This window comes from Periophthalmus magnuspinnatus, chromosome 5, assembly GCF_009829125.3.
Source record: "Periophthalmus magnuspinnatus isolate fPerMag1 chromosome 5, fPerMag1.2.pri, whole genome shotgun sequence".
NCBI classification, from domain to species: Eukaryota; Metazoa; Chordata; class Actinopteri; order Gobiiformes; family Gobiidae; genus Periophthalmus; species Periophthalmus magnuspinnatus.
This window is the reverse complement of record NC_047130.1, coordinates 9544795-9568432: the sequence shown is the minus strand read 5'-3', so window position 1 is coordinate 9568432 and position 23638 is coordinate 9544795. Positions and strand designations below refer to the sequence as shown.

At 38.1% G+C, this 23638-nt stretch overlaps 2 protein-coding genes across 2 annotated transcripts in view; one reads left to right on the top strand and one right to left on the bottom strand.

Moving 5' to 3' along the window:
- The first annotated feature begins 399 nt into the window (after positions 1-399).
- blcap (bladder cancer associated protein) lies at positions 400-2976 on the top strand. The gene has a single exon (XM_055221704.1). The coding sequence runs from the start codon at positions 475-477 to the stop codon at positions 736-738; it is 264 nt and encodes an 87-aa protein (XP_055077679.1). The 5' UTR covers positions 400-474; the 3' UTR covers positions 739-2976.
- A 2714-nt stretch (positions 2977-5690) lies between these two features.
- ripor3 (RIPOR family member 3) overlaps positions 5691-23638 on the bottom strand; it is a 52285-nt gene continuing 34337 nt past the window's right edge. Inside the window, exons 10-25 of the mRNA XM_055221944.1 lie at positions 22866-22991; positions 22092-22237; positions 18440-18566; positions 17637-17797; positions 16869-17090; positions 15771-15843; positions 15148-15387; positions 13702-13850; positions 13164-13323; positions 12275-12404; positions 11237-11404; positions 10224-10388; positions 9318-9520; positions 7663-7746; positions 7270-7360; positions 5691-7184 (exon numbers count right to left, since the gene is read on the bottom strand). Of these exons, the coding sequence (XP_055077919.1) occupies positions 7084-7184; positions 7270-7360; positions 7663-7746; positions 9318-9520; positions 10224-10388; positions 11237-11404; positions 12275-12404; positions 13164-13323; positions 13702-13850; positions 15148-15387; positions 15771-15843; positions 16869-17090; positions 17637-17797; positions 18440-18566; positions 22092-22237; positions 22866-22991 (2346 nt within the window). The 3' untranslated portion in view covers positions 5691-7083. The remainder of the gene's footprint in view (positions 7185-7269; positions 7361-7662; positions 7747-9317; positions 9521-10223; positions 10389-11236; positions 11405-12274; positions 12405-13163; positions 13324-13701; positions 13851-15147; positions 15388-15770; positions 15844-16868; positions 17091-17636; positions 17798-18439; positions 18567-22091; positions 22238-22865; positions 22992-23638) is intronic.

The window sequence follows — 23638 nt, the reverse complement described above, 5'->3', positions numbered from 1 at the left end:
ATACACTTAATGCAGTGGAGTGTAGACTAAACAAGTGCAAGTTTGCAAACCATAAAGAGAAGCTGTAGTTCTAAAAGGCAGCGCTACAATGATGGCAAAAATATAAAATGAATAAATAATGGGAAAGGCCAAAAATGTGAGCTGAACCACACCAACCTTTACTATGAATTCAAAATCTCATTTTGTCTCATTCTTTTGGAGCCAATTCCATGTCTCGCCTTGTTCTAATTTTGTCTCATCCCACTCCAAATGCTCTTTTCTTTTTTGAAAATATTTTTCTCAACTGAGATTTATTCCAGTATTTTAGTCTCTTAGGTTTTACTCACTCAGATGGAGGAAGGGGCCAGTACCAGTAAAACTAAAAGATGTAAGACGATTTGTACCTTTGTCTCCTCAGGGATGATGACCTAACCTAGCCCTCCTCCTCCCGACCTTTTCCGCTCATTCCGCTGCACCCTCGCCCACAGCACCACCATGTACTGCCTCCAGTGGCTGCTGCCGGTACTGCTTATCCCCAAGCCGCTCAACCCGGCGCTCTGGTTCAACCACTCCATGTTCATGGGCTTCTACCTGCTCAGCTTCCTGTTGGAGAGGAAGCCCTGCACAATCTGCGCCCTGGTCTTTCTGGCTGCGCTCTTCCTGATCTGCTACAGCTGCTGGGGCAACTGCTTCCTGTACCACTGTCCCGACTCCGCCCTCCCCGACTCCGCCCACGACCCGGCTATAGTGGGCACTTAAAGGCCACCAGAATGGAGTACCTGTGATTGTAGGGTACCAAAATGGAGGACTGAAAAAAGTGTGAGAAAAGGGATGGGGGACTGATGCTGTCATGCTGTACGAACAGACTAAATAAAATGCATAAAAAACGTTAAAATGCGGTTTTTGGTCAAGCTGTAGAGACTTCAACTAAGAGGAACACGTGCAGACATGACACAGCATTTCACTTTTCAAATTTTTTGAGTTAAAAAACAAAATCTGTTCAGTATTTCCTGTTCGCCAGTCCCTAAACGACTAAATGGAACCCAAACTTATGAAATGTGTTGAAAAGACTATTTAAGAAAGAAACTACCAAAAATCTACATCATAGAGGTATCAAAATGTCCGGCCGGGCAGTGTTATACAAAGAGAGACTAGTCCATCAACAAGCAATGGTTAACTAATTAGTTGACAAATTTTAACTCAAATGATTTATTTGGCAGATTACAAAAAAAATCTTGCTTATAGTTGGATTTTGTGTTAATTATTTTAGCAAAGTTTTATCTGCCAGATGGCTAATCCAGCACTTTTTTTTGACCAAATCATATGGTCTTTTTTTTTTTCATAGTCCCCAAACTGAGCACACTGGACAATCAATTCCAATGCTGTGAATACCCCATAAAACTACATTACCCAGGATGCTTTGACTTAAGAATCTCCTCACCTTTTTCCATTTTGCTAATCCCGGCGGAAGTTTCACCTCTTGTTTTGTTACTGTTCATTTGTGGTCTACTAGTGCATGGGTTGCCTTTTAGGTTTTTTTTTCTTCCACGCAAGATATTTTAACAGTTGATTGAAATGAAATTGCTGATAATTTTTGTTCCAAGGGGTAGACTCGTGTGAATGTGAGAGGTAGTGCAATAGTTTGGTGTTCATGAGATGCTGGTTTGATGGGGAGACTCTATAAGGCCTGATTATTGACCAATGTGTAATACAGGATTTCCATTGACACTATTTGACGTTAAAAAAAATGTTTGCAACTATGATCAATTTCACGTTTTAAATTCACTCTTGCATTCTTTATGCATGTTTTAGCCACTATGGGCCTTAGGTGGAGTAAACCTAAACAATGGACAGTACTTGCATTTTAGCATTTTTAAACCCAACGCAGTATAAGAAAAATATCTTTGTTAAAATTATTATTGGTGATTAGCTAGCATGTAGCACAGATATTGCTAATATTTTACATTTTTTAATTCTGGTATGAAATTTTGACAAAATAGAAGACTAGGTATTTTTCAAATTCAAAATGGCGTCTTTCTGGTAGTCCATTTGTTGCAAGGACTTTTGAAAAAATTGAGTGATTATCTTTAACTTTGAAAAACCTTTTTCATTTTAAAGGGCCCATGTTTCACTATTTTCTTATCTGTTATAAGATAGTTTCCTTATCAATAACACACCCTGAGATGTTTTGTTTCATTCACATGTTTAACACACCATCCCTGCATATTGAGGCTTCTTTCAGAAAACACTGTTCCACCTTGTGATGTCACATGGTCATACAGGAAGTGCTCCACCTACACTTGAATTTGGATAATTTTAGAACTAGAATTGACAATCTCTACTTAACTAAAGGTAAAAGGAGCTGTTAACTTGAAAATTACAGCTTCATGACATCACAAGGTGGAACAGAGCATTTTGAGTTTTGGAGATGTGGACACATAAATGGTTACTCAAATGTGTGAATGACACAAAACACAACTCCAGGTGTGTTTTTGATGAGTTAAGAACATTATAACATGAATAAGAGTCAATTTTGCAATAACATAGGACTTATAATAGACCAAGTAGGACAGGATAAAATACAAACGTTAAGATCCATAGTGGCTGGAATAGACTGTAAATAGGCACATTTTGTAGATTTTTAAAAATTTCTTTTCCCATTTACCATCTTTTTAAAGTTGCAAACTGTATTTTCATGTCAACTAGCACCACTGTCCATATCTCCTTACCGTGTTGAGGCCTCAAAATTAAAGTGGTCAGTATTTTCACCACACAAAGCAATACGAATGCTGTTGGATGCATTATGGGAGGTGAGCTGCCTAAGCGCTGTGTATTCGATGCTGTTGGTTATTTCTATCATCTCTTAAGTATTCTGTTGTCATCACACACAGTTTATGGTGTTTACTGGTGAGTGAGCTGTGGAGCTAGCCCCTGTAGCAGACAATACACAATACTGCTGCACTGTTGCTTTGGTTTTAATTTAAATAAAGTTTTTTTTCCTTCAAAGAGATTCATGTGTTTTTAGTTTTTGTATGGCTGTATAGAAGTTTGTTTAAGTATCGGGAAATGGTAAAACAAGTTGAGTTACAAGCAAAATTCTCTGTAGAAAACATAAGTCCAATAAAAAAATCACAACACAAAAAAGATGTGGTGAAGTAGCCAAAAAATGTACTTTTAAGAGAACTGTTACTTCACAATAATACCAAAGTGAATGAATGTAATTGGAAGAGCAAAACCTTTAAGAAATTTGTCTTTCCAAAATTCTTATCTGAAGAAACACAAACGTTCAAATAATTTCATATTGTCAAGATAAAGCTTTTGTCATTTGTATATTTACTCACAGTGGGAAGAGTAATTGTACTTTTACTCCAATTATAGTACTATTATACTGTCAAATATATTGCTGAAGCGTGAAGAGTAAAAGCATGGTGTTTTAAAAGTAGTGAAACGTGCTAAAAAGTTACTCGGGTATATGTAACAGGATATACCCACACCTTAACGAGTAAATAAAACTAAATCTTTAAAAGAGATGAGTAGGCTACAGATACAATTCTATGAGTATTATACACAGCTAAACAGAAGCAAAGGAATGTGTACCGCTTTAAACATGACCTTTGTGTACTGGCTGATATCCACCTACACCAGTGCAGATTGAAAATTACATTTCTTTCCTTAAAACACAATTTAAGTTGCTCTTACTGGTGTAGTGTGCGCCACCTGCTTGTCTCCATGAAGATGCAATGTTCCGCAGTATGCCGTTAAATATATCTACCTCCATGGAGATAAGTTGCGGGTTCACATCTGTGGAGAGGCGAGCCCACTCACAGTAAAAATACATGTTTTTCAAGATATTTCTGATGAATACAAACAGCTTATTGAATGAATGCAATATAGATAACTTAAATGCAATAGCGTGGAACATTCCCGGCTAAGCATTTCCATGAAGACAAGCAGTATTTATATTGGTGCATCCCTAGTATAGTTTTGATAACAATCTAAACCGTCATGGTACAATATTATTCAAGTTGTATTATGGTACTAGTGTTTTTTGCAGTATTGAGGAGTATTTTAAAAATGTACAAAAAACAGAAATTGAGTTGAAACTTTCATAAATATATCTTCTCACATCGCAGTATTTCAATATGGCTGTCATGTTTCCAGTGGTGGATACACTGAATCACGCAGAGGCAGAACCGCAGTGCATTACATTGATATAAACCAAACCAGAGCCGTGGCCTGTTTTTGTGGATGATGCAACCCAGAAGCAACCACCTGCTCTATGGCTCTGGCTTTTCATCACCTGCTTAGTCCTCTGTGAGCACAGACATGGAACAATGCAGCTTTATATAACCAAAATACTCTTTAAAGTGTGTATGTGGGCCTATGTGAGTCATTACATAGAAATAGCCTACCAAATGAAACTACAGTGGTGGTAGCCTACATATTTGCTTGTTTAACTTATTTTGCGTACTCAAAATGTAAAGCTATATCAAATAATACACAGAATTTGTTAGGAGTAGAATTTTATAAAGTTGAGTTTATGGTCACATATTGTCAGTTCTAGTTTTTAGGGGAAAAATATAAAAAATAAAACTGAAAATGCATGAAAATTTTAATCACTGCATAATCATTAATTTAGAGAATTTACTCGAAAATCTGCTTTATCAAACAATACACAGAATTTGTTAGTAATATAATTGTATGATGTTGATTTTAAGGCCATATTTGTTTAATTCTGTCCTGAAAAACAATGTTGACCAAACTGCAGTTACCTCTGTGACCACTAGATGGCTTCATTCACTGGTAAAAATCCATTTCAACACCAACAGGGCCCAGACCTGGAAATGAGTCAGTGCACGACTCATCTCCCATTTACACTGCTAAAAACAGCACGGAATATTATCACAGATATATTGTTGAAGACGTGACGTTTCAGCCATGGGGAAAAAATAGATTTGCTCTTTCATTAGCCTTGAACGTCTTCATGTAGGACTATAATTTAACAGAAATGAATTTATATTTGAAAAAGTGAATGTAGGATTTAAGCCATGTTAGAACGCTGTTACCTCCTTGAAAACACACCTGGATTTGTGTTTTGTTTCATTCACACATGTTTGAGTAACACTTTATTATTAGTCTGTCTACATCTCCAAATCTCAAAATGCTCTGTTCCACCTTGTGATGTCATGAAGCTGTGATTTTTTTTAGTTTAGTTTCAACTTAACAGCTACCTTTTACCTTTTATTTAACACAGACTGGAAATTCCTGGGCTGAAATCATCCAAATGATTCTAGTGAAGGTGTATGAAGTTTAAAAACACAGTGGAGCACTTCCTGTTTTACCACATGACATCACAAGGTGGAACAGAGTGTTTCTGTCTGAGAGAAGAACTCAGTCTTAATGTGTAAGGTTTGTGTGTTAAACATGTGTGAATGAAACAAAACACAACTCCAGGTATGTTTTTGTTGAAGTTACAATGTTAGAACTTTGATCAGAAAATAGTTTAGTATTGTCCCTTTATATCTGTATAAAACTACTAGAGTGATTATAGTGGAAAATAATAACAAGTACTATAGAAATAACACTCATTTATTGACAAGTATTCATAAACGGAATACAAATTACAAAAATACAACTGTACAAATTACTTAATAAATATGTAAACAGACTAATGTGATACAAATACACTGACATTATTACACAGGCACAGATAAAATACAAAAATACATATAATCACTGCTTAAAGTTTGAGTGTTGTCCACTGATCCAAAGGTTGGCAGTTTGAGTGGTCAGATCAAGTTGGCAGTGTGATTAAAGCTCCCACAGATTAACGCTGCTGTTGTGTCCTTGGGCAAGACACTTTACCCAGTATGTGTGTGCACTGGTCTATGAGTGTGTGTCAATGATTATAATATTTACACTTTCTGAAATTTTGGATGATTAAGTATTGTCATTTTGTGTTTATACCCAAAGTATCTTATGTAGAAAAAAGGAAAGGTAATTTATTTCTGAACATATACAACACCTTGCCAACAGAGGGCGCAACAACTCATCACTGTCTGAGGAGATAAGCAGTTGAAATGAGGCTAAACATTTGCTGCTAGCTGTAAAGTTTTTGTGAAGGTAATATGAGCGTTAATATGATCAGAATTAATCTCGTGAAGACTTCCTGGTTGACCACCTCGTGACATCACAAAGTGGAAGTGAATATTTTGAGATCTGATGAGGGGGGTAGGCAAAATTTGCACAATTACCGACATTTACCGACAGACTCTAGGTAGGTGTTTGATGAAAAAAAACAATGTTGTAAAATGGCTAAAATATTAAAATAAAACTTAGACATGATACTCCTATGTTGATGGATCAGATCAAATTCCCAAATCAGATCAAATTCCCAAATCTATCACTTCTTGTGGAGGTGTTGCTGGTCTGCAGAGGAGCTTTAGACCTGGGTTAGTCCTGATTCAGTCCTGGTTTAGTCCTGGTTTAGTCGTGGATTAGTGCAGCTCTTGGGTGTAATGATCTGTATTCTTCAAAGTGGACCAAAGAAAGCTCAGTGATGAAAAAGGCAAGTGGTTATAATAATATGGCTCATTCCTGGATGTCTTTAATGTCCATTTAATTGGTCCCTCCCTCTCTTTCTAACAAAAATCAAATGATCTTCCAAATAAAAACAATTCCCTAACATTCACATTTCTTCTTCAGTGCAGTTTCCATCCTTCCATATTTCCCGTGTCACTTCCTGTTTCTTTCTAAAAGCTGGTTTATGGTTCCCGATGCAGATCTGAACCATAGAGGCTTCTGCGGAGCTAATCAGGGCCCAGGTGCATTGTGGGAATCCTGTGACAATCAATCATAAACAATCATATTCGGCTCATATGCAGACATTTCTGTGCCAAACTTGAGCTGCTATAAGATGTTTTTAATCAGTCAATTGTATGGTCTTTGTGAATGAACCAATCACAGGGCTTACGGATGGCGGAAATACGACATGTTGGACCATTTTGGCCGAGGTGCACGTACGTGGCGCAACGAACAGCTTTCTGATTGGCTCTTGGATGCATAGGTTTGACGCTGGGCCATACACCAGCCTCAACATGGAGTCTACAAAATGGTGATCTCCGTCTCCAGGTTCCTGTAGGCCTCCTCCTGCAGTTCACTGTCAATCTGATCCATCTTCTGAAACGCAGCATGGCCCTTCTTACCTGTGGACAATACATAAAGATAACAATGTAAATATCCAGAAGTAGAAGTAAAGTAAGTACAGCACATTAAGATGAGTATATTTACCAAAAGAAAGGATGGTTTCTCTGGCAGCGCTGCGCACATCCTCATTGGACGACCGCCATAATTCTGCTATATAGTCCACACTCTCTGTTGCCTGCAAAACATGCAAGAAATTAGATTATAATCTCAATATTCAGCCTACGATAATAAACTACTCGCATTTTATCAAAGCAGAGCAGCACTGAATCATTTTGCAGCACAGTGCGAACAGACCCAACCCTGCTTAGCTTCTTTCTCAAGATGGAGTGCTGAGAAAAAATCACAACAAACTCTAACTACTTCTCTTTTTTAAATATTGTTTGCACCTGGATGAAGAAAGAGGATTACAGATCAATCGAATGGCTAGTATTATGAAGCCAAAATAAAACTCAGTATGTGTGCTCTATAAAGACTCACCCTGAGACATTTGAGGGCCAGACAGGAGCACTGCTGGACCAGAGCGTCAGAGCTCTTCAGACTCTCTGTGAAGTAAACGACAGCCTAGAAACAAAAAGGACAACAGCATTACACTAGTATAACGTATACAATTACTACTACTTTCTGATGTACATGCTACATTCAGATAGACAAAACTGAAAAGTACTATTTGTTCATATCGTTGGGTGGTCAGAGTTCAAGGTTATTGTTTTAACAAATAATAAGTTGTAACTCAACACTTGTTTTTGCATCAGCCATGTTGGAAAGGTCAAAGGGCAACGTGACACAGTGAAGTGCTGTGAAAACACTCAACTGAACATGTGTCATGTGTAAAGACATGCCATGGTTCCTGGTGTTTTTTTGGAATATTTTCGGTCCATTCAGTGTGGCAATAAAGTGTGACACATATCCACAGTTATCAATCACACAGTTATAAAAAATCAAGATAAATTCGTTAAGTGTCTTGCCCAAGAGCACCAATTCACATGTTCCAGTCACATGGCTTTTTCCTATTCATGGGTGCCATTTTAAAGACATGTCGGCCATGTTGGAAAGGTCAAAGGGCAAGCTCAGGGTTACATAGTATAAGTGGTGTGAAAACAATTTACAGGGTCTATGTAATTCCACAGAGCTGGGAAACTAAAAAGTTAAGTCTGACTATATCTGATTCAACATGTGGGTATTTGCAGCAGCTATACTCGGAGTATACTCAGAGTATACTCAGAGTTTAAAGCAGAAAATGTGAGATTTGGATTGTTCTGTAATTTAAAGATACGAAGAGGAGGTGGAGCAAACATTCAGTATGTTCTCAAGTAAAGGTAAATGTTTAATAAAAAACACAGTGATGAAATAAAAACATACGCATTGTTATTCAAATGGAACAGGTCTCCTATTGGGGGTTTTCAGATTCTCAAATTTGATGATGTCATATTCAGAAAGGCGGGACAAGGACCAGTTTTTCCTATTGATTACATTGTACGTTGCCATGAAACATCCAAAAGGTAAATCCACAAATGCTTAATCTGACGCTTTCTATAAGTGACTAGAACTCTTAACTTCTTCTACTACAACAAAAAACAGCATTTCAACAACATTCATTTTAGCTGCCCCTATAGACTGTATATAAATGGATATAGCTAACCTGCTAGCCGCCCCATTCTAAATAAGGAGTGATCATGGGCGTGCTTTCGGCTCCATCGGATCTGGCTCCAATTCACTTTACATTAAAAAACTGTGGCCTCTCTCTCTGTAAATGCTGGGGTGAGCCACGTCATTTTGATCTTAAAATGTTCATATTAACCCACGCTACATGATCCGGGTGTTTTTATTCCGCTGTTGTGTCCGTAACTCAAGACATGAACATTAATCATCGCTCCGGCTAGCATTAGCAACGGGTTTGATTGACATCGTTGCTAAGTCCACTTTTTTATACAGTCTATTGCTGACCCGCATCTGTATTAAATATTATTCGTCTATAGAAAGTTGTGATGTCATCTGAAACCCAGTAATGTGTAAAATATATATAATTAAATACATGTTTGATTGACAAGTGCCAACCCTCAGAAAAAAAACACCTGCACAACAGTCCCTTTTGTATTCTTACATTACCAGCTTGACTTCTCCCCTGTGCGTACCTTTTTCCTGAAGCTCTTGTTGTTCGCAGCTCTGCTCAGACAGTTCGCCGCAGCTTTACACACTTTATGATGGGGGTCAGTCTGCAGAGAGCCCAGAGTGTGGAGGGTCTGTCTGAGGGGCAGCAGCTCACAAAAGTGTCTCTGCTTCAGTTTGTTCAGAGCTTTCCTCCTCTTAGGCCCGCGCAGAGACCACAAGATGTACTCTGCAACGTAATACAGACGTACACAGACTTTTACCACTGTTACAAACCTTTGGACATCGTGGCATGGGTAAGGTTTCATAATATTATACTGTAAGGTGCAAATCTTTTTCCTTTTGAAGTCTTGAATTGAGCTCTGTGTGATAGTTAGAAGCAAATCGGTGAAGAAAAAGTGATGACATTTAGCAACATGACAACCAGCAATTTGGTGCTTACAGTGAAGGCAGTTTGTGAGGTGTATTGGACAGCTCGCCATGGTATTTCCTGAAATAGGCCTAGAACTTACGAGAACTCTTTCAGGTGGAGGGTATTCCAACTGACTGTCTCCACTGTTACAAAGTATGGCGTTAAACTTATCTCCATGGAGACAAGCAGGTGGTGTTACTCGGCCACGTTATGTGTCAGATACTCACAGTAAGATAGTTTGGTTTTCTAGTTAGTTATGAGGAACAAAAACACCCATAATTAAATGTTTGGGGTTACCATCTGCAGTTTAGCTGTTTTTTATTTGTCCCCATAGGGATAGCAGCTGTCCCATATTTCACTCAGAGCCTGTATTGTTGATAAAATGATCAACTAATTAACGAATTAAAGGTGTTGAGGACTGATGAGGAAATAGTTAACTCTTAAACTCTGTCTGTTTGTCTGTGTACTTGTCTGTCTATCTGTCTGTCTGTGTTATGATGTTACATACAGTGATGCCCACCTTCTTTAGAAAGTTGTGAGATGTGCTCCCCCAGGTCAGAGATGCTCCAGCGCTTCATGTAGAGGGACAGCTGGAACACAGTGAGCCGCTCTGGGCTGGCGCAGGTCCAGGGGTTGGGGACGGCTCTGCACACCGACACGACCTGCTGCACCAGCTCAGCAAAGACTGGGAGAGGACATTTTTTCATGTAATAAAGTTGTTTTGACCCAGCACAGATATATTATAAAAGCAGCTCTGGCTAGGGTCTAGATGAGAGTGCTGTGTATAATCTGCATCTAATTATAAAGTGTTTTTATCATCTGCAAACTATGAGCTGTCAGCATGCAAGTTTTTGTTAGCAAAACTTTGCTTAATATAATAATGTTTTGTTTGTTTTTTTGTGTGTAGTTAGTCCGTGTTCATTATAGATGTAAACCTTGTTGAGACCTGGTCAAGACTTAGTTTAGACCTGGTTTATACCTAGTTTAGACCTGGTTTAGACCTGATTTAGATCTAGTTTAGACCTGGTTTAGCCCTGGTTTAGGACCTAGTGTAGACCTCGTTTAGACCTGGCTTAGACCTAATTTAGACCTTTTTGATGCCTTGTTAAGACCTAGTTTAGACCTACTTTAGACCTGGTTTAGACCTGGTTTAGACCTAGTTTAGACCTAGTTTAGACCTAGTTTAGACCTAGTGTAGACCTCGTTTAGACCTAATTTAGACAATTTTAATGCCTTGTTAAGACCTAGTTTACACCTAGTTTAGACCTGGTTTAGACCTGGTTTAGACCTGGTTTAGACCTGGTTTAGACCTGGTTTAGACCTGGTTTAGTCCTGGTTTAGTCCTAGTTTAAACCTGTTTTACACCTGATTTATCCCAAATCTAGTACGGGTTTAGTCATGGTTTAGTCTAGCACAATCCTGCATAAGCCAAATTTTCTGAATATAAGTTTTAACCAGTGCCATCCCGGTTTGCTGGATTGATGTAACCCTTTACCTTTGCTATAAAAAAGACAACAACAAAGAAACAAGTACCTCTTTCTGATTGTCCGGGCTGCTTGGCCTTCACCTTGTGCGTGTAGCGTTTCCGCAGTGATCGGGAGAAGCTGTCGGCATGGCAACAGAAGGGAGCAGACATGACATTATCGGCACAGTCCTCCCAGAACTGCAGCAGGTCCCGGGTCTTCTGAGCTTTAGGGAGGACTAGGGGAGAGGAAAGATATTATTAAAATGAGCACACACTAAAATTAAGTTATTGAAAATAAAATAATAATAGTTTCAATTTACTCTTTCTTGTTTTGGATGCCATTTTCAGGACTTTTGACCAGTTTTTCATTTGAATTGTTTATTACTATGGCAATAATCCTAGGTTTACATCACTTGAAAACTATGGTAACAGACTAGGTGTGTGAAGTGTATTACCCAGGGACAGAACAAAAGCATGTGGTCAGGTTAGGTTTGAACCATCAACCATCTGATTAGTGGGCAACAACTTAACCAGCAGTACCAGTTTTACCCTGCAATAAAATATGTGAATACTATTATTAAATTAAATAAAATAATCAAAGACATGTGAATGAATTAAAACATTGCCTACATTTTTGTATTCTTTCTACATGTACTTACACTTAAAGGTGCACTATACAACTTTTTCTGGTTGTTTCCATGGAGACGTCATTAGGCATTACATCATTTATTCAATTACAGGTGTTTTTTTAGCTCTCAAATTCCATGAAAAACATATATTCCTACCGCGATTGGGCTTGATTCTCCACAGATCTGACCTGTAACTTGATCTGGTGGTGGTGCCTGGTTGTCTCCATGGAGGTACATAACTTTAATGCCATACTGTGCAATATTCCAGGTAAAGCAATAACATTTCTATGAAGCTAAGCAGGTGGCAGGCTCTCCACTTCAAAGGTTACATAGTGCACCTTTAAACGTTGTTACCTCCTCAAAAGCATACCTGGAGTTGTGTTTTGTTTCATTCACACATAATTTTGTATTATTAGTCCATCTATCTCTCAAAAACTGTTCAAGTGAAGGTGTATGGCACAATTTCTCCAAACTCACTGTCTTCAGCTGAGATGTTGTCGTTCTTTTGCAGCAGCAGAGAGTTGATTTTGTCCAGTGCCTCGGTTTGGAGTGACACCTCTTCTAAAAGATCCTGCCTGGAGGGGGCGCTGTCCGTAACGCGCAACACCTGAGAGAGTACACAGGAAGACTTTTGACGTGAAGTCCCTTTGTTCTGATATACATGTGGAATGTTTTAGATTTAGTGGGACCCTCTGGTACTTTTCACCCTGTGTTAAAGCGTCCTATTGTTCACTTTCAGATGACATCACATTCACAGTATTCTATAGGCCTGCAGTGTTAATATTAAATGTCAGGTTTTCAAGGTTTTCGAGAAAATACAAAAATAAACTGCAGTCAGTAAGATGATTGGGACGTTTTTGATTTTTTGTTTTGTTTTTCACTGTAAAAATCTTTCTGACTGCTCGACGACGGAGCCATTGTCACGTACAGATGCAGCAGCGTCTGAAGAGACAGAAAAACTCAATTTGGCCAAAAATGACCGGAGCAGTTACACCATGAGGCCATCAGTTTGTAAAATTAACAACTTTATTACTTCAGCACTATAATTGCAGTTTTGAATATTGCTGAACACAATCTCATATTAATCATAGTAGAAGTAAGAATATTACCACATATTGATCAACCACATTTTATTTATTGAAATTTTTATATTTTTTGTTTGAAATACTTAAATTGAATTAACATAAATATATCTGATCAATGCCATCTGACACAAAAATAGTACTAAATCTTAAGACTCAAGCTTATCAAACAAAGAGAGACAATATAGTGAGAAAATTGATCATTTTCATTGCCAGATCATTCTTCAAAAATCTCGTTAGATACAATTTTACTTAAAAATCCAGTGTTTAAACCTTGGTGTTACCTGGAGCAGACTGCAGCAGATGTCCAGGTGAGTTTCCAGGGCCTGGTCCAGACTCCAGTTTCCAGAAGTCAGCGGGGCGACTCCCAACTCCTCCTGTGACGCAGTGTCCCGGGGGATCATGCCCAAGCTCCTCAGGGTGCTCTCCTTAATCGAACTGATGCTATGGCAAACAGGTACAAGCATTACTTTATACCTAAGCCAGATTTAAAACAAGACTAACACAGATCCAAATTTGGATTAAAACATGACTTAATAGAGTGTTGATTACAGCCAGAATAAGCCCCATTTTGAATATAGGACTAAATCAGAATTCATTGTTGACTAAATAGCTCATTCATGCAGCAGTTTCTTTCATGACGACAGTTCCACAGCGTAGTCACCTGGTCTCAGTTTTTAAGTTGAAAACGGCCAAGAGACTTTGTCAAATCTGAAGGAAAAACTGCTCTGAGGAATGATGGCAATGACGCTAATAACTAGAACTGTAAGCTGAACTGCAGATAATCACCCATACGATTGATTTAAGTGTACAAGGACTGACCCTGAGTCTTTGAGCCTGATGCTGCCCAAACAGGAGGTCGTATCCTCGTCTGCGTTTAGGTCGTGGGACAAAAAGTCAAAACTGCCAAGAACCTCCTCCACAGCTAGGGTCTCCTCTGAGCACGAGCTCCTCAGCAGGGACAGGTCATTCTGGAAAACACAGCAATACGCACTGGATCAATACAAGCACTAAAAAACAGAGCTCAGGATTGTGCTGTCACATCTCAGAGGATTTTCAGTTAGCTTCATGTTACACTATGTTAAATCGAATAAACCCAACCTAAAGTAGTTTGACACTAGTTTGATCTCAAGCTGTACTACTTATATGGACTTGAGGGTTAAAAATTCCATATTTAGACCTATGGAATTATCAAACAAGAATATTTTAACATCTGCTATAACGATTTTTAAAAAGCAGACAAAATTCCGTGGATCAACTCCTTCCATTGCTGGACCACTATTGGTGAATACAACTAACACACTGTGGAGCTGGAACACATTTGAGTGAACGTAACTTTGCTAGTTTACATTTTAAAATCTCCACAAATCTAATCCCGGTTTTATTTGAGATTTATAATAATCCGAAAAAATGGCTGCGTAATCCCTCAGTCGTCCAAGTCTGATCCATAGTAAGCCACAATCTTCAATCCAAAAAAAATGTGTAATTGATGACATAAGCAGAGGTGGGGCTGAGTTGTTTCGCCAGTTTCAAATAAGTCTCAAGTCTTTGGCCTCAAGTCAAGCCCAAGTCAAGTCAGTGGCCCACAAGTCGAAGTCAATTCCAAGTCCTCTGTGTTGAGCTTCAAATTATTTTAAGTAAACCAAAGTACTGAATACACATGTATTTTTGCATGTTTAAAAAAGTAATGGTAACAATGCCGTAATAACATTCAAACCACATAGTATGACATAAGAGAGACAACAGAATCATATGCTGCTTTTCCTTTTTTAAATGCCTCGACAAGACCTTAGTGCAAATCATTACTGCTATGATCCAAAGCATTACGATTCAAAAGTGTTTAACGGTTATTTCATCATGTAGTCTGCACTGAAATGGAGCAAAGGATCATGGTCAATGTAGTTCTCTCTGTTTTTTTAGATGTTGCTGAAACAAAATTATGTATTTAAACAAGGGAGCTTAAAATCAAACTTATTATGACAGCCCCGATATTATTGTAAGATATTTAACGATACGATTCACAGTATTTCAGTTACTGATACATTCCTAGTAACAAATATATGGAGAGTGGAGACGGACATGTTCCAGTTTGCTCCTGTAAAATTAAGTACTGAAAGTAGTCTATAGAGAAACTGAGTAGAGAAGCATCAAGTCGTCTCAAACCACAGGGCTCAACTCAAGTCTCAAGTCCTTAATATAGTGACTCAAGTCTGACTCCAGTCCAAGTCACGCCTTGCAAGACCCCACCTCTGACATTAAGTACTAAACCTTGAGTATAGTGGCGAGATGCAGCAGGTGATGGTCCAACGCCCTCAGCTCTTTCTCTGTTGTGCCGTTGTGCTGCAGACTTTTCTCCAGATGAGTGATGAGCGCCCCCAGTCTGCGGGAGAGGGCTCTGCGCTGGACCACGCTCACAGGTTTACCCGGGTTAGGAGTAGTGGTTGTGGGGGAGGGGTCTTTGGCAACAGGGGGCTGAGGGGGAGAGGGGGGCTTGGAGACTGGTACGTCCTGAAACAAAGGGGAAAAAAGTAGGTAATAGTTGTCGTAGTATTCATAAAAGTAGTGGTGGTAATAGTAATAGTTATAGAAGTATTATTTAAGGCTGTAGTTGTCGTAGTAATGGTTGGAGTATTAGTAGTTATAATAGTAGCAGTGGTAATAGTAATAGTAGTTGTTGTAGGGGAAATAGTTGTGGGAGTATTAGCAGGTTAAGGTTAATATAAAGGTAGTAGTTATAGTAGTTTCAGTAGCAGCAGCATTAGTAGTAGTAATAGTAGTAATAGTAGTAGTGCAGCAGTAGTTATAGTTGTTGTAATGGTATTAGTAGAGCTAGAATTAGTAGAAGTAGACACTGTAATATGTATAATAATCTGAAATAAGTCTAAACCAACCTGAGGAATAACAGGGCTGGCACGATCTGTTTCCCCCACTGTGCTCTTCCTCAGAATATCTGGAGTACTGCATCTGGTCACAAAAAGTTTATTATTTTTCCATGTTTAAAAATATGACATAGATTAGTTCAGTTAATAGTAAGAAGAACATCAGAAATATATTGCGTTAGTACTGCTAATGGGGAATTTTAAAATGGAACTGATCACAACTGATTTGGAAAAGCTATAAACTTTAAAATGTGTGCCATGTAACTTTCCCAATGTCGGTTCACCATCTGCTTGTCTCCATGGAGATGTTATTGCTTTACCTGTAAAGTTTGACATCATGGCATTAAACTTGTATGTCCACATAGACACTGTGGCAACCTCGCTCACAGTAAGAATGCAGGATTTTCAAGGGAGTTTTTTTTTTTTTTTTTTTGCAACAGAAACACCCGTAATTGATTAAATGCAAGACACATACGTTTAATGCCATACTGTGGAACATTCTTGAAAAAGAGACAAGCAGGTGCACTGTTCAAGGGCCTGTTCCTGATTTCAAACCATGAAAGGGGAACAGGTTTTTAGGTTTTAGTTTGAACTTTTAGCTCCACCCTAGGTCCTTTCTACTGCTGTGATATTGCACCATGACATAGAAACAACTGTCTAGGATTAATTTTTTATTGACCTTGTTGACCCTATTATATGTTTTCAGTGGTAGAGGAAACTGGAGCACCTAGAGGAAACCAGAGCAGGCACAGGGAGAACATGTAAACTCCACACAGAAAGAGCTTGCGACACCCCAGAATTGAACCCAGGAACTTCTTGCTATGAGTTGAGACCTGTGTTAGTTATTACCCGAGAAAAATATCTAAAATGCAGAGATTATATATATTATTATAGTCTTAGTCTTTTTTTTTTTTTTTTTTTTTTTTTTACATTTAGCAGCTTTTATCATACTATAGAGCATTTATCTTGACAATGATAAATTAAAATCAGGTACTTTAACCTTATGCCTGCACAGTCTAAAAACAACACGTTTATAATTTAATAAAAAGCTGCTTCTCCCTTTTTTGGATGTGGCACAGCGATGATTACAGACACCCATACTTCCTTCACCTTTCTAGCAGCAGTGAGCCTGTGGTACTCTGGTCAGGAGTGGTAGACCTGGCCCATGTCGTCTCCTCCTCCTCTTCCTCCCCTTCTTCGCTCCTCCTCCTCGTCCTGCCCTCCTCTGGGGACTCTCTCACTGACCCTCCATCTAAGGACAGCTGCGAGCGGCTGTCCCCCAGACTGGTGCCAGGACTGGGGCTGGACGGGTAACTGTTCGTCCTGGTCAGGCTGGGGAGGGTCAAAATATTTTAAGTATTTATGAAAAAACATTACTTTTTAAAGGTCCACTATGTAACTTTTCTGAGGGTTTCATCATCTGTTCGTTTGTAGGGCTGAACGATGTCATGTTGCGATTGCTGTTAGATTTTACATACTGTGGAACATTCCAGGCAAAGCAATAACATCTCCGTGGAGAAAAGCAGGTGATGAACCTTCTATTAGAAAAGTTATGTAGTGCTCCTTTATTGCCACAAAATGTAATTAAACAGGGAACCATGTTTTGTTGTTTCTAGAAAGTAATGCAACAAATATAGCAGATGAATAACATATTTTTGGATATTTCAACAGTCTCCCACGGACCTCAGACCTCAAAAGCTTGCTCCCAACTTGTGATGTCATAGGTGGTAAACTAGAAGTGCTCCTCCTTGTTTCCTTGTTTTTAAAGTCTATAAACCCTTACCAGACCTATTCTTATATGTTCAATCTTTACACTTAAAGCTCCAGTCACTAGCAGAGTCATGTTTAGTTCATAATGTATAACACTCCTATACTCACATGGGAGTGCTGCTGCTGTGCGGGCTGTGGCTGGACGGTATCGAGGCTTGTGATTGGTGGGACAGGTAACTGAGCAGGGACACGCCTCCTCGAGGGGGGCGGGATTTAGGCACCAGAGAGGGCAAGGATCCCTCTGTGTCCTGTAGCTCTCGCACCATAGACTGTAACAGAACATTTTCAACATCTTCAGTGGATGTGGCAATCATTTTCCCTTGAGAGACAACAGTTTATTCAACCCCCAGTACAAATATATTACATAAGCAGCTCAAAATAAGTCTGCTGTGTACTGTCTGCATCTAAAGAGTTTTGCTATTTGACAATCAGGAAGTGCACTGTTTGCATGTTAGTTGTTCTTGCCTCTAAAAGTTGTGAAAAGTGCCTATAAACTCATCACAGAGAATAATTAGGATGCTCTGAATGCATGAGGTAAGTGAGGAATAACTTTGGACCACTAGTCCGTTTAAAATGTACTAGTTCTGTTTTTCACATTTTAAAAAGGTACAGCACCTTTAAATGAATAAAATCCAACAAAATTGGTAAAAAATAGAAACAATTTCTCTTATGTTGAACAGCAGTACACACTTAGCTTGTTGCCATTCACCAAAACAACACTGTGTAAGGCTATGTACATTTATGGATAGTGTTCTGATAGTTGGTGATACTTTGGTTAATGATCAATATTGAACAATTCACAAAGACTGTTAAATTATAGACCACATTATATAACAAACATACAATGTTTTCTTAATTTACCTACAATACACTAGTAAACTACAGTACTTCCCATGGTTGTCAGAACTCACCATGAAGTACTTCTCTGTGAATGAGGGAGTATTGGGGGCAGTCCAGCTGTACACGGAGCTCTTTCTGCTGGACACAGACTGTCGGCTGATGGACAGAGGCCTCATCTTCTCACTGCTGTCAAACGGACTGTAAGAGACAAGCAGAGACATGGTCAGGGATCATTCACTGTCCAATGCACTTCACCAGCTGTTCATAGTTGTCTATATATTGCACTGTATGCAAGTCACTTCTTTTACATAATAGTTTTGTATCCATTAACTACTCCATTAACTACTCCTTTCAGTACTTTTATATTCTACTGCTGTTCTTGTAATTCGGCATTGCAACAGTAAAATGTCCTTGTTGTGGAGAAAAATAAATGTAATATTTATATAATAAAAAAATAAATAATTAAATTTTCAAAATTATTTAATGTAAAATAAATACTTAAAATTAATTAATTAAACAAAAAAGGTGTTCTAGCTTTGATACTCACTACTTCCTTACTGCTGTGCTTCATGTTCTGTGGTCTGATGACTAAAATTGAACTGTTTGGCCATAATGAGCATTGTTACATTTGGACGGAAAACCTGAGCATCATGTTATGGGGTTGTTTTGCTGCAGGACGGACTTCACAAAATTGAGGCATCATGAGGAAAGAACAGTATGTGGAAATACTGAAGCAACATCTCAAGGCATCAGCCAGGAAGTTAAAGCTTTGGTGCAAATGGGTCTTCCAAATGGACAATGACCCGAACCATACAGCCAAACTCGTTACAAAGTGGCTTAAGCAAAGTCAGTGCTTTGGAGTGGACATCACATCCCCTAATCTCAGTCCTATTGAAAATTTATGGAAACACCTGAAAAGGCATGGGCGAGCCTACAAACTTGGCCCAGTTACACCAGTTCTGTCAGGAAGAATGGTCCAAAATTCCTGCTAACTATTGTAAGAAGCTTGTGAAAGGATATCTAAAATGTTTGACCCAAGTCATACAGTTTAAAGGGAATGGTAACAATGAAATGTAGGTACATTTCTGACTTTAAAGAAAGTCTAAAAAAAATTGTCTAAAATCCCCTCATTATTCTGGCATTTAAGACAAGGCAAGTTTATTTGTATAACACAATTCATTCACAAAGTAATTCAAAGTGCTTTACAGGATAAGAAAGATATTAAAATCACAATGCAAAAAAACAAATTAAAACAATCATCATAAAATTAACATTAAAGGAGAAAAGTGCAAAATAAAAAGCCTTTCAGTCGTATGCACAGCTAAACAGAACTGTTTTGAGCCTGGATTTAAACATTGTTAAAGGAGAAATAATATTGGTAATCCTAATTGACCTTAAACAGGAAAAGTGTAGTCTGATTTGATGTAAGACAGTGAGAACTGTATACTCAAAACATGCCCTCTATCCACTGAAAACCCACACCAATCAAAAGCAGTCCAAACAGGGCTGTGGAAAGTGTAAACATATGGGGACAGATTGGCTTAATTGTAGCGTGAGATGGTTGTCCCAGGCCCCCTCTGTCTCATGTTTGTGCGGTGCGTCACCTGGATCTACTAAAGTCCAGGAGAGATTCATGATAAAGGGTCAATCAGCTGAATGTACACACTCACACAGACACACACAGACACACACAGACACACACGGATCAGGTTTAAGAGAAGCAAAAGGGGGCAGCAGCAGAGAGCCTCTGGTAACTGTACACTCAAAACAAGAAAAGAAATGACATGTCAGTTTTTCAACAAAATATTTTGGGCTGGGCCCACTGACATGGGGAACTCTCTGTCATCAGTGAAGCTCTTCTCACCAGACCAGGATGCTGGACATCTTTTCCATAAGTAACAGTATAATATATATATATATATATATATATATATATATATATATATATATATATATATATATATATATATATATATATATATATATATATATATATATATATATATATATATATATATATTTATTTATTTATTTATTTATTTATTTATTTATAAAAGGTTTAAACGACACATATTATGCAAAATTGACTTTTTTTTTTTTGAGCTTTTAACCATGATAACCATACTGTTGTCCCTTCATCAAAAACAGACCTGTATTTTGCTTCATTCACACTTGTTTCTTTAATCTGTTCATTCCAAGAAATCTTTTCTGAGCACTCAAAAACTGTCTGTTGCCCGTTTAGTTACGTCATACATAGAACTCTGGACCTTTCTTATGCATTTTTTAAGCCTATAAACCACCACCAGATTCTGTCTATGGTCAAACTGCATTCACAACAAATCCATAGGTCTATTAGCATAGCATTCATGGAGGAAAATGACTTAATTTGTTTACTTTCTAAATGCTAACTCCCATTGCTGACAGCAGAGGGAGCTCCAGTACCTAAACACCTTATTGGAAATGACGGTGAAGTTTGTAAATGTAAACATTATTTTAAGTTAGCAAATTAAAGCCACAAGCATTGTCATATGTATTCTTTAAAAACTGTTACATCACCACCACCACCAGGCTGCTAAACGAAAAAGAAAAATCATGCAAATAATACTGTAAGTCCACAAAAGCCATATATCTTAAGTGGAGAGTGTAATAGTGCATATGATTTACTCAGCAGCTGCACATAACCCTCACATGAAGTCACTGCTCCATAGGTCCTCCTCTCTCTCCACTGCAGGACATCTGTGCAGGCCCAGGGTCAGAAAAGGGCGTCTGTTTCTGGGTCAGATCTCTGGTTCGGCGCACCATTCCTCACACTTGTCTGCACCTCTCCTCTCACACAGCTATTTTGATTATTGCAACACTCCAGGCTCTTGATAAGATAAGACGGCTCTGTTTTTACAAAGATTTATACTGTTTTTATAGTTATATTATTCATACACATATCACTTGAAAATTTGAAATTGCTTTTAGGAGTACTTTCATGACTTTTATAACAATCGTTTTCACTTTTACAGGAATTACAGGAATTTTACTAGAAATATATATTGAAAGCCCAATAAAAAATAGCACATGTGACATTTTACGCGTGTGAAAAATTGTGAAAAATATCTTGAAACATTGCTTTTGAAAGAGCACCAGTGACTTTCATTAACTGCTAACACATAACATATTTAGATCACCATGTTACTTTTTATTGTTTTGAAAATGCTATATTCGCCCAAAACAATGCATTAACAGGTTTAATAAGTTCAGTTTCATTTTGACGCTCTCCAAACTAAGTCACTCCCCCTTCAGAGCTCTATCACATCACACATTACCATCTGGCGCAAGCATGGGTGACATAGACTTGTGGGCTGATATTTGGATCGTAGAGATAACTATAACGAGGGTTAAAATAGGTCCCAGGAGCTAAATTACTCACATCATTGCTTTGCCTGGAATGTACCATAGTATAGTATGAAACTTATCAATTTTGCATTTATTCTGTTACAGTTTGGATGGAGCCAACCCCCTGTCTCCATGAAGATTATTACATTTTATGCCATTTTGTGGATGATTCCAAGCAAAACAATAACATCTCCATATAGAAATTATGTTTTTGACCACCCATGTAAAACCGTACAGAGCACCCCTTTAAAGTTCAATAAACCAGGACTTCACTTATGCCTCTTTAGATTCTAGGCCATCAGTATTTGAGGTATTTGAAGGAAAAAATACGATACTTACTTCCAGGAGACCTCTAGTTGTAGTTTAATAGTCCCCAGCTCAGTGATGTCCACCAACATCAGCCGCGGTTTAGACACAAAGAAGTCTGCACTGGCACATGTCACACTGCCCACCAACTGCCAACCCAGTCCTTTGGCTTCTGTCACCTGCAAGAAAGAGGAGGAAACAAACAAATGTACATCGTATATAGTGTCGGGAAGGGCATTCAGTGCAAAACCACTAGGGAGTCAAAATGACCGTTAGATGGTTTGCTTTGGTGATCACAGATTAAAAAATAAAACGCAAAAATGTATAGTACAGAGAACCTAATATAATAGTAGGACTGAATGAGTTTGTATTGAAAAAGTAATTGTATTTTCTGCTGACAATCATGGCCCTTTTGTATAGAATGTATATAAAAATAAAAGCCACAGAAAGTTATAATTTTGAGTTTAAAAGGCCTGATCTCAAGTTTAAAAGACATAATTTTGAGTCAAAATTTCTAGTCGTAATGTTGAGATATAATTTGAAAAAGTCATTTCAAGACGTAATTTTGAGTGGTAATTTTGAGTTTAAAAGTAATTACGAAATTAGTGTTGCAATACATTTTTCAATCAACTTTCTCTTCACAATACATAATTTCAGCTTTAAGCCCAGTAGGTTTATTTCATAATAAAAATCAGTAGAGACATGGTTTGATTCGCGGCCAGGCACTTAGATATTACTTAAATAATAGCGTTACATTTTGAACAATCATTCAGCTCAATAAAACAAACATATCTGAATAGTTAGTACCTTGATGTGGAAGTTGTGGTTGATATGTGGGAGAAAGGCCATCACCTCCTGGTCCCATGTCTGAGTATCATCCGACTCAATCCTGCCTCTAATCCTCCAACGCTGGCGACCCACACGCACCACCACCTGATCAAAAATTAAGGTTATCCAAGAATCTGCCATAACATTTTAATTAGTTGTGTTCAGATTAGAGAATATGTAAACAATTGGAAATATTGTGTTGAATATGTTGGTGTTCCTCAAGGCTCAATGCTAGGGCCAATGCTTTTTATCTTTTCATTAGCTATTTTTTTTTTTTTATTTCATTACGCAATTAAGCAAGAATATGCTATAAAAATACTTTAACATGATGCAGCTATACCAAATCTGGAATATCCAACTATGACAAGAAGGCAAAATGTGGCCCTCACACCAATTTTTGTCAGTCCTCAAGCCTCCTGCTGAACGAGCCAAAATGATCATAGGCAGTACTTCCACCTTTATAACCTCAATAACATATACTGAGGTGAAGACCTATGTTAAATACACCTATTTGAATGACTCACTGTATTGACCTTCAGCTTCAAATATGTTTCAATATGTGTCCCTCTGTGAAATAGTTTGGACAGCTTTCCACTTATGTTTTCAAGATGTACTTTGGACTTAAACACATGGTACTCTCTTCCAAATATCCCCGATTCCTAGACAGTGTGAGAGTTAGACGTGTGCATACTCTCCTTGTGTCTCCTCCGCTTTCCCTCATAAACCTGACAATAAAGCCATAGACTAATTCT

What these genes read in the sequence shown, in the direction of transcription:
- blcap (XM_055221704.1), top strand. Translation starts at nt 475, where the DNA reads ATGTACTGCCTCCAGTGGCTGCTGCCGGTACTGCTTATCCCCAAGCCG.